Raw genomic sequence first — 12,237 nt, forward strand, 5'->3', positions numbered from 1 at the left:
ACGCACTCTATCCCCTAAACCACCACTGCTCAATTCTTTGTATTTTAAAAACTTTCCAACTCGGTTGATTTTTATGAAAAAGGTGGATCGGTGTTGCTTACTTTTGGATAGGAAACACGCCTCAATTCCCTTTAAGTCACTTCTGAATTGTTCCGCTGAAATAGGGTTGTAGAACTGCAGGCCATGTGACACACACATCTCTTCAGCATCAGTAAAATTGAGTCGGGGGCATAAATCAATTTTATAGTTACCCACCGGACAATACGGAATCCATCTTCCGTTGATGAGACACTCATTGTCTGAAAAAGGAGGAGGAATCAAGGTGAGGATATTAATTTCCAACTCTGATCTAATACTAAAATTTTTTATCTAATTAATATTAATATAATATCAATTATTATACTAGGTATGATATTAATATCATATTATTAATCCAATTGCTTGAAAATATTATGTGAATTACATAGTTATCTAAGGTTCCCCTTCTGAAAAAAAAAAGGATTTAACTTCATTTCGTTAATCTAAGGAGAATTAACGGTTGTCCAAAATTTCTTTATCTATTCAATAACTAATTTATATTTGTGAATAAATTTTATTTCATTTTATTCAATTTTAATAGGGTCGTTGAACCTGATTCCCGAATTTTAAATTTTTGTCTGGTTTTTAAGTTTCTTAAAACTTTTTCAAAGTGTTTTCAACACTTTTGCAGATGCTACTTGATAATCTAAAACTAAGTAGAAAAAATTCAATCATTTCACTGAATAAAATGAAATAAAAATTATTTAAGAATATTAATTGGTTACTGGATAAAAAAGGAAACATCCTGTGTGGTTCTCTATTGACTTCCATAACTTTTTATGCCCTGACTGTTACAGACCATCATCCTTTTGCCCCGCATGAACGATTTATTGAATGAAGCATAGCTCCTTACATGGTTCCTTATATGACAGTCACTGACTTAAGATATGGTCACCATTTGGTGAAAGTTGCTAAGAAAGATGAACATAAAACTGCATTTATTTTCCCATTTGTAATCTTTAAATTTAAATGAATGACCTTCGGATTGAAGAAGGCTCCTGCCATCTCTTCCAGACTGTTAGATAAATTTCGTTCCAGATTGAATAATGTGTTTGCATTGTCATCGTGTCATGAAATCACCTTTCTGCCTTGGAACAGGTTTTAAAACGCCTTAATTTATTTAAACTTAATGCTAACTGAGAAAAGGTTACATTATGAACAGAGACTGGAAGAGGTTGCATTATGAACAGAAGAGTGTTACATCGATATTTCATTTTTTATATTTTAACCGCTGTAGAACAGCCGACCCGATTTCGGGTTTACCGCTACTTATGTTCAGCTCCGCAACCTTGTAATTTTGAACTCAAAGCAGAAGACAAGGGAACTTCGGGATCAAGTATTACTAGAAATTTGCTTTCATGGAGGACTTATTGAAGGAAATAACCAGCATTTTCGTTACATGGCGAGCAAAACCACTAAAACCTCCCATTGGTTAATCTGACGGCAAGGGGACTCTGACCCATAATCCGTCTACCACTGAGGATGTTTCATGTCAGGACTGTGGTCGATGCAAGCCAAATGCGAAATTCATATCGGCCAGCCATCACTGGGATTCGAACCCGGTTTATCTCATAGAAGCACAATTAGTTATACTCTAACAGAGAAAAGCAGAAACCCTGAAAGAATTCACCCTTGGCGGATCACTGTGGATCAGACGGAACATTTTATGGAATAGCAAAGAGAAAACAAACTACTGGATTGGAATGAGAAAAAATATCTCGGATTATGTCAAAAGCTGCCCTAAATGTGGTCGCACTAAACCTCAAATCAAAATCCATGAAGATCACTCCTGTCTGTGAGCAACGTTTTGAGACTATTGCGATAGATCTTTTCACTCCATTCCCAGAAACCTCTTCTGAAAATTGATTTTTCTTATTGAAAATGCTGGCACAAAATGGGTAGAAAGCTATGCCCAAGCTGATGTCACTACGGAAAAATGTGCGAAAATCTTCATTGAAGAAGTTTTCTTGCGTTATGGATTGCGCTGATAAGGCTGCTAAGTTTTAACGGACAACTGTTTGTCAGTGCTGAAAAGTAGCAGACGCATTATTTCCTTGGTGTTAAACAAGTACTTTGCTGTTTTAAATAAATACTCATTACTGTATTAAACAAGTTATTCATTAATCTCAATCTAATGCTTCGAAGTCCCGCAGTGGACTGATCGTTAAGACACGGTTCCCAGCAGATCACCGAAGTCAAGCATCACTGGCTACGGTCAGTGTGCGGGTGGGTGACCACTTGGATCAGTCTGCGTAGGGACCGAGGGTGTGCGGTATTGGTCCTCGCTAAACTGTGCTACCGTAAAGTGCTCGACTTCACGCGCAGGTCGTCGGGCTACCGAAGCGGGGGTGCCATCCCCTCCGCATAGGATCAAAATTGTGATGGCATGTCTTCGGATCATCCTCCGGGATGTTTCCCAGACTGTCGCCAATAGCCCATTGTGCAGCTCTAGTGCGACGTAAATTAACAACAACAACAATAATGCTTCGAAACGGAAGAATAGGGACTTAATAATCCAGACTAGACATACTAGCTGAAGGTGCTTGGGAAGAAAAATTGTCAATAATTCAGTTTGAGATAAATACATCAAGATATGACACAACAGGTTACTCGGATTCACTTTGGAAAAGAATTTCGAGCTATTGATGACGTCAATCACTATTTAAAGCCCTTATTAATAACAATAACTTTGTTCCTGAAATTACACTGTATCTGAAAAAATTTGCTAGCTTGACACCTGAAATATTGGAGCGTGTTGATTTGAAATAAGACCATAGAACTGAATACTTCGATTAGAAATGTAGACGAGTTTTTTTTATAAACCTGGAAACAGCGTATGCATAGTGTTGCATCCAGTAAGCAAATCAATAAATAACAAAAACAAGAAGCTCGTGCCAAAGTGAAACGGTCTCCATACGCGAAAGTGACTATGAGATCTTCTGCAATCTTTGATATTGCCGATCCAAAAGAACCTGATAAAATTCAAGGGAAGTACCATATTTTCTGCCTTGATGTCGTATCAAGGGCGAAATAAATTTCCAACTCATGTGTTCTCTGCAAACCGGTATCTACTAAACCTCCAGTTACTATTCTTAAAAATAGAGCCCTATCATATCATATCATTTTAAAATTAGAGCCATATCATATCTTAAAAATTGAGCCCTATCCTATCATATCATATCATTCTCCATTTCCAGCACAAGATTGTGTCAATTTCTGACTTCCTGCAAAGAAGTCGATGAAGTCAGAGAGGGGTATATAACGCCGTATTTATTTACAATTGAAGTTGTCATGGCAACCCTTCTGCACTAAATTATTTTCTAAGCGCTATCTAGCGACACTAGAGTCAGAATACACTATAGTCAGCGACACTTTACGAATAGTAAATGTTACATTAAATTTTAAAATTAATATTTGTACTTCCATATTTCTTTTTCTTATATGAACTTGATTTCATAAATTTCAATAAATTAAATTAAGAGCTAGTCAGAATCTTAATTTTTAGACCAAACAGTTACAGCTTTGTATTTTTACTAGATGTGTGGTAATATGAACTATAATTTTTAAAATCTGAATTTCTAGAAAATAATCACCACATGAACGGAAAAGTTACTGAATAATTGGTTTCAATACCGTATATGTTGACTTTATTACTAGAATTATACTTTTTTCGGCAGAAATATCATTACTATGTAAGTATGATAATTTTTTGGAAGGTTTACTCCATATAATATACTATAGTAATTTACTCCGTGGAGGTCTGACGAAATGAAAATATTGCTTGTACGAATTTATTTTTAAAAAGGCATTAATATTCGCACAAAGCTGGATTACATTTCATACAGAGATAATTTAAAAGAACTGTGAAAGCTGTTCCAGGGATTAGTTAGCGCAATCAGAAAGGTTTCTTAATTTTATGCATTTTTTAAATATTCAACAAATGTACCACTTATTTCAATCTAAGATGAATATAGTATTCAGTACATTACCTTTAAAGTCGTCGACAGGAGTAGTATCCGGTAAAGTTTCTTTAGAGTCTGTGGCAGCAGTAGTATCTGGTTGAGTATTTTTCATGTATCTGGAGTAATAAAAAAAAGTGATTTGTTATTGTATTCAATTATAATCAAAAATTCACGATAAAGAGATTATTTCGTTATGAAGGCAAATTTATTAGTTTAGTGAATTTGATGACCCTTCATTGGCCAAAAATTACGTACATTAAATATTCAGAATTCAAGAAGAACTATTACACCGTTATCAATACTAGTTATAAATGATTCCAGAAACCTTGTCAGGGGAATCTGAATATAATATTTTAAAATCCCTGTCGAAGTATTCGAAATATATATTCACAGAAACCTTGTCGAAAGATTCGGAATATATATTTTTTTGAAACCTTGACGAAGGGGTAAGAATATATTATTTTAAGACCCATGTCGAATTATATACTTACAGAAACCTAGTCGAAGGATTCGGAATTTATTATTTCTCAAACCTCTTCGGAAAAGTCGGAATATATTATTTTAAGACCCATGTCGGAATATACATTTCCAGAAACCTTGTCGAAGGATTCTGAATATATTTTTTCTTAAACAATGTCGAATTATTCGGAATATATTATTTTAAGAACCATGTTAAAGTATTTGAAATATATATTACGAGAAATCTTGAAGAAGGGTTCAGAATATATTATTTCTGAAACCTTGTCGAAGGATTTGGAATATATTATTTTAAGACACATGACGAAGTATTTGAAATATATATTTACAGAAATCTTGTTGGATTCGAAATATATTATTTTAAGACCAATGTCGAAATATTTGGAATATAAATTTACAGAAATCTTGTCGAAGGATTCGGAATATATTATTTATGAAACCTTGTCGAAGGATTCGAAATATATTATTTTAAGACCCATGTCGAAGTATTCGGATTATATATATTTCTAGGAGCCTTGTCAAAGGATTCGGAATGTATTACTTCTGACACCTTGTCGAAGGAGACGGAATATATTATTTTAACATCCATGTCGAAGTATTCGGAATGTACACTTCGAGAAGTTTTGTCGAAGGATTCGGAATATATTATTTGAAAATCTATTCTGAGTACTATCCATTTTAGATGGAGGAATGAATTTGGAATTATTATCTAATTTCCGATTCCTTTACTTAATATACAAAAAAAAAACGACATGCGAGTGGCTGTGAATTGATATTTAAATGAAAGAAGATTAAGTCTTCTTGAGATATAGCAAAACCACCACTGAGAGAGATCGGATTGAAAACTTCAAATCTTATTAAATTGACGGGGGAAACAGAGAAGCATTGAAAGGCAATTTCTAGATACAACTTCAAGTTTCATCCGGTAAACAAATTCGTTTTGATGTTCTCTCTGCCTTTAATCTTAAGGAAATTAGGCTGTATTAATTTCCTTTACGTGTATCATGGAAAACATTTATTTCAGGGGAGTTGGATCCAAAAAATGTTCGATGTAGTTCATGCCGTCTTTATAAAATGTCTCAACTGCCAAAAGAAATTAAAACCAGTATATATTAATTTCAATACTGGCAAGTATTGATATAAATTTAACGAAAATTCTCCCAAACAAAAATATACATAACATTTCTTCAAAAAGGAATCTTTTCTTCAAAAAGGAATCTGTATTTTTACTTTTCGAGTCTTAATACTAAATATTATTTGGAGCTTATCAGATTTTTTGCAATTTTCACTTAGTTTTTTTATAACGTTACTTTGATGCTTTTATTGAATTTCATATATAATCGAAATTTTTAAACTATATAATTAGAGCATCATACAAGGTTTTTAAATTTTTTTTTAAAAAAAGGCTTTTATTTTTGTTACTTACCCTTCTGTAGTTTTAGTAGTAACATCTAATTTTGATACCCAAGTAGAACTTGCAGCAAATTTCTTACAGAAAAATGGCAATTTTCGAAATGTTTCTCCAACATTCAACACCAACTTATCCTTTTCGAACAAAACTGTGATATAGCCATCTATGATAAATGAAGAATAGTCTGGGTGATCGTTTATTTCAGCAACCTTCTTAAACCATTCGTAAGTATTTTTAGATGATGCAATCTCTGACCAAATTGCAGGCCACGCCATTCCAGTCCAGAAACCATTATAAGAATATTTCTCTGTAAATATAGATAGTTAAGACTAGATAGTTGTAGGTAGTTAAAACTTGATAATCAGTTTTTCGAATTATCTTCTAAATCATAACACAATTTCCGAAAATATCAATAACTTTTTTTTCGCACGAGGGTTAAAGTAGTAAATTTAATGATTAACTTCTTGATACTCAGAATTAGGTATTAGGAATTCTGTTGTTATTGTTGCCGTAGGCCATTAAACAAAGATTGCGGTTGTCCTGATTTTCTAGTGGCGCCATCTGTGGCCAAGAATTCGACTTCTGCCCCACCCATGAGACACACCCGTTTATAGGGCGGACCCATTCGTACAGTCATTCATTCATCCACAAAACATCCATTTTGACCAACATCCATTTTGACCAGAACCAGAGAACGATCAATATCCTATCCAGTACCCTCAGAGGTATTAATTTGTAATGGGAACATTGAGGACTTTGTGATCTCACAGATTTAACGTACACCACCATTCACTCTCACGAATGTGAGTCCAGTACTCTGCCAACCAGGCTATCCCGGCCTCAAAAATTATATTGGGAATTCAATAAAGTTTGAATGTTTTTTTTCCTTCCTTAAAACTATTCTTCCTTCGAAGAATCCCTCCAGATTGAGCCATTATTAACTTTTAACTCAAGGCTTCAAGAACATTTACTTCAATAATCTGTCAATCAGCAATCAGTCGTAAATTTATAGTCTAATCTAAAGTTACACCCTTAAAAATTATTTTTAAAATTGACCACCCAGAATAACTTTTGATCTAATGTCCGTATCTTAACATTTTAAGACTCGATCTTAATGGTAATAATTGATAAATGCAGACGATATTTAAAGTTACGAAATCAGACTTTGGTGACAAGAGTGATAATTTTATTTTTTGCTATCTCAATACATCTCGAGAACTCTTTAAGCTAATTGAAAAATTTTAGTGCACAATTATAAAATATGTTTATTCAAATGTAATTCAATGCATAAAATGATTTTTAGTAAATATTTAATATTTTTTTATTATTTTACTTATTAATGTTTAAAAATATTAAGGTTCATTAGGTATAAATTTTTTAGATAATTTGTAAAATGTAATTTTACATAACAAAATATAAAAATTTGAGTTCAAAAAGTTGAACAGTTCCAAAGGAATTCAACATTAAAGTGTCCAAACTTTCGATCCCCCTCTTGACCGAACTATTGGACCATACATCCCAGGTTGCAGCTACTCCTGATATTTTGTGAATCAGATCATAATACACGAAGGTCGTTGAAAAAAGGGTATGTTTATTCAGAGAAAGCATGTTTTTCAGTCTGATTTTGCAACCTAACCATAGATAAAATAAAGTTTTAGAACCCGAAGATCCGATCAATAGATCATAAGTTATTCAGAATGGTCCATTTTTTTTATTTCTGGTTTCGGTTCATTGTACAGTATGTAAAGGAAAAAAGTAATAAAATAAACGGAACACCCCAAATAACTTTCGATCTAAGAATCGAACCTTCACGTTCTAGGACTCTTATTGGTTCGAAGGAGTGAAATCAAAAATGCTAATTAATTAGTGCAGACGATATTTTAAGTTCTGAAATCAGACACAAGACAGAACAAACGTACGTCAAATAAACGTATCTTTTTCACAACGGATTCAGATTTTTTTACCCTCTAAATATAGAGGGTAATCACAATCGGGGAAATATGATTCCTATATTTTGGTAATTAGAGCGGTCCGAAGTCCTTAATGTTAATTTTCACATATTTTGCCATCTCTCAAGAACTTTTAAAGCAAGCCGAAAAATTTTGCGAACATATATAAAATTCCCTTATCTAAAGATATTTCCCTGCAGAATATAACTTTAAGTAAATATTTATTATTTGATTAAAAGATAGTCGAAAAACTTTTGAATTGTAAAGGATAAAATATTTGCATATCATTTTAAAGAATGTAATTTTAAACGTCAAAGTAAGAAAAAATGCGCGAAATTTGTCGAATAGTTCCTTAGAAATCGAATTAAAAAAATACAACTTTTTCAAAATTCACTTATAAGTTAGCATATTTTTCGCATATATTAGCATTTTTGGCTACCCCCTATATTTTGTAGGTCAGAAATCCGAATGCATCGAAAAATGGTATGTTCATTTTATAGAAAATATATTTTTGTGCATGATTTCGTAACTTAAAATATCGTCTGCTTTTGTTAATTAGCATATTTCAGGTTGACCATTTAAGCCATTAAGATTAAGACCTAGAACGTGAAGATCCCATCATTACATCAAAAGTCAATCAGGGTGAGCCGTTTTTTTAATTCATTTATTTATTTGGCTCATTGTACATATCAGCTCTAAACATTTATTTTCGAAAATCGAAGTACAAAAAGCATTTTTATTTCAGATTGACTAGATTTAAAATAAAAACCAAATGCATTATTATATTTATTTTTCGAAGTTGTATCTACAATAGTTTAAATTTAGAAAACTCAAACTTTTCGAAGTTGCGGAGTTAAGAGATTTTAAATTGTCACATGGCCCTCTAGTAATGTTATATCTGCTTACGGTGTAATATTTTATATGTATAGTGAGCTTAAAAAAATACCGCCCAGAATAACTTCTGATCTAATGATTGGATTTTCACTTACTGCGACAGAACCTTAATAGATTGAGAGGGTGACCTCAATTATGATAAATGATTTGTGCAGATAATATTCTGTGTTACGATGCCAGACAAAAAAACCTACTTACTCAGACCCTTTTTTAGTGGACAGATTCGGATTTCTGACTCCCAAAATATTGGGGTAGCCACAATATGGGAATTGCAGCTCCTATAGTTTGGTTAGGTGAGTGATCAAAATTTTGGATCCCTCGATTATCCCTCCCTTAATATTTTGCAACATTTCTAGAAACTTATGAACAGAATAAAAAATACTTGAACAGAATTAAAAAATTTGTTTCTCCCAAAATAACTCCGTGCAAAAATTATTTTTAATAATTATTTATTATTTTATTTAATAAAATTCAAACAAAAGTTTTGAATTGTAAGATACACAAATCTTTATAATCTCATTTTAAGGAATGCAAATTAATGATACAAAATACAAAATTTGTACAAAATATAGGTCGAATAGTTTCTAGGAAAAACTATTCAACCTTCAAAGAACTCTTACTTTTCGATAGAATACACGATTCAAGTTCTTTCAAGTCCATTCTGAACTCTTCTATTAAGTAAGGTGAGTAGATTTCCATTCCAATGGACTCACAGGTGCTCACAGCGGCAGTATAATTGAGTTCCGGGCATAAACCGATATCATCGTTCTCAGGGCAATACGGAGTCCATTTTCCCCCGATGAGGCACTTGTTATTTATCTCTGAAAAAAATGAAGGTTGTTAAGGTTTTGGCTGTCAACATCGCTCTATAGCTATAATAATGGGCTATTTTCGCGACTGTCTGGGACTCAACCATACCGATGATTCGAGGCTTGTGCACATTACAAGCCTAAAAGTTTAATCAAAGGACCTGGAGCCGCGATGGCTCAGGGGATAGAGCATTCGCCTTCCAATGAGGTGATCCGGGTTCGAATTCCAGCGATGGCTGGTCGATACGAATCCGTATCCGGCTTGCACCGACCAAAATACTGACGTAAAATATCTTCAGTGGTAGATGGATCATGTGTTAGAGTGCCGTCAGACTAACCATGGGATGCTCTCGTGGTTTTCTTTTCCATGTAATGCAAATGAGGGTTAGTTCCATCAAAAAGTCATCAAATTTTTCCCAATACTTGATCCAGGAGTTCCCTTTTTTCTGGATGGGTGCAAAATTACAAGGCTACGGAATTGAACATTAGTAGTCGTAAACCCAAAAGTTGGGTCGATTGTTCAAAAAACTGCTTAGCGACGATAATAAAATAGAATAAAATAAAAAATAAAATAAAAAATAAAATGAAATAAAATAAAATAAAATAAAATAAAATAAAATAAAATAAAATAAAATAAAATAAAATAAAAGATAAAATAAAATAAAATAAAATAAAATAAAATAAAATAAAGTAAAAGGATATGGAATGGTAGTAATCATATGATCTCCGCGCCACTTATGATGTGAATCCACGTTTTTTCCCTATCCCATCATGCGTGACCTTTTTCAGTATTTGTAAATGCTGGGAACATTGTATCAAGGTGGATTTTGAATCACTAAGACTCGATTGGTGAAGATTTGATTCGATTAGATTCCAGCTATTGGCATAAAGAATCCAAGACCGACTCATTTCCTAGTGATATGAAGATTAAACCAGCTACATTAACTGAAGGAAAACTGCTATTGAGGTGGAGGGGGTGAAAAAGTGAAGACATTTTTATGAAGATATGTGTTATATTATTTCCAAAGTATTTGCTTACGATGAATTGAATGAAACCAAAACCAAGGTGATAGGACTAATAGTTAAGAAGTTTTGAGAATTTTACACATGAAGAACATTGTTTTTGACTGAGACAAATCTATGTATCCAATCCTTATGGCTTCGGAACAATTTAGTCTGTTGACTCAAGTACAATAAAAATGCATTGGGAAAAAGTACCTCATTTGTCTAAATAGCAATTTATGACTTGAAAACTTGTAAAGTAAAAAGAAAATTGTACTTTCTTTATGTTAAACCTTTACAACTTCTAAAATGACTGCTATACGTTTTTATCCATCAGCATGTTTTTGGTTTCATTTGAATCAGCGTAAAATATATTTAAATATACATAAATATAAGTAATATATGATATCAGGTATGTTAATACTAATTTCTTTCTTCATAAAAGCTCTATTTTTATTTGAAATAATAATACTAATGATTAGTTAATACATAAGACTTAATACGAAAAAACAACGCTTCATGCATCTTCATATATTATTCAACGTTCAGATAGCAATATCCTATTCGGAAATAGGTGCTGGTACAAAATTGTACATTTTACATAGAAAATCCTTTTAACTGTCTATCGTCTAGGAATTGATAAGTCGTAACCTTGAAACAGCATAAGATATCAGAAACAAGACCTCATACGTCTAAACAGCAAAGTGTAAATTTATCCCATCATTTACAATTTAATAGCGTTTTTTACTACTTGTTATGTGAAGGGCACTTAACAGTTTGTAGCAGGATGTTATTTATTTTTCAAATTTAAACACTTCTTTTACTATACGTAAAAATAAACATGCTTAGAGTTAGAGAATAACACAATACTGCAAGCTTTAATATCTAAATAAAAAATAACAGATTACTTTTATATTTGAGACATCGTCTATCGTCTTGGTACACCTGGAGAACACACCTGAGTAATTTTATCTTGTTTTAAATTTTTGGCTTTTAGATTTCCTGGTTTTAATATTTACCTTTTAGTATTTTACCTTGGTTTTTACCGTGCTCTGGTGACTTTGTCGTCCTCCTTTTTGACTAAAATCCTCATCATACATTGGACGATTCAAACTGAATTTTTGAATCTTCAGCACCTCCAGTCTTACCTGGTGACATTTAATCTTCTTAAGAGAAACTTGGTATACCTAAGAGCATTTTTAATCCTATTGACACTTTGTCTTGAAAAGGGGACACTTGAATTTTTAATCGACTATTTTAATTATTTTATTAATCTTATTTTAGATCTTATATGTTTTTAATGTGATTTTTCTTATCATTACCATTTGATGTTACCTGATTTTACACTTTATACGTTTTTTAACTGTATTTTTGATTAAATTCACTTTTTTAGATGTTCTAGGCGCTTTTTATTTGTTTTTAAGAATTCTGGTTCTCTTCAAGATCCCTTTAATCTTTTATTTTAAATCGGACACTCGGACTGGTTGCTGTTCCGGGGCCTTTCTCCTCAATGGAGAACTTTTGGTCATTGGTGACCTCTTTTGTGATACCCATACACTTTGACGTCGTACTCCATGTATTGGCTTTAACTATAAATCCCCTTTTGGAATTATTATGATTGATTTTAAATTTTATAAATCTCACTGGTGATGGTG

At 32.6% G+C, this 12,237-nt stretch overlaps 1 protein-coding gene across 1 annotated transcript in view; it reads right to left on the reverse strand.

The window, feature by feature from the left end:
• LOC147804341 (uncharacterized) overlaps window positions 1-12,237 on the reverse strand; it is a 63,564-nt gene that overhangs the window by 28,343 nt on the left and 22,984 nt on the right. Inside the window, exons 13-16 of the mRNA XM_087151536.1 lie at window positions 9,392-9,592; window positions 5,944-6,235; window positions 4,068-4,156; window positions 102-299 (exon numbers count right to left, since the gene is read on the reverse strand). Coding sequence (XP_087007662.1) covers window positions 102-299; window positions 4,068-4,156; window positions 5,944-6,235; window positions 9,392-9,592 — 780 coding nt within the window. The remainder of the gene's footprint in view (window positions 1-101; window positions 300-4,067; window positions 4,157-5,943; window positions 6,236-9,391; window positions 9,593-12,237) is intronic.

This window comes from Parasteatoda tepidariorum, chromosome 9, assembly GCF_982258835.1.
Source record: "Parasteatoda tepidariorum strain Cologne lab strain chromosome 9, Ptep-v5.0, whole genome shotgun sequence".
NCBI lineage: Eukaryota > Metazoa > Arthropoda > Arachnida > Araneae > Theridiidae > Parasteatoda > Parasteatoda tepidariorum.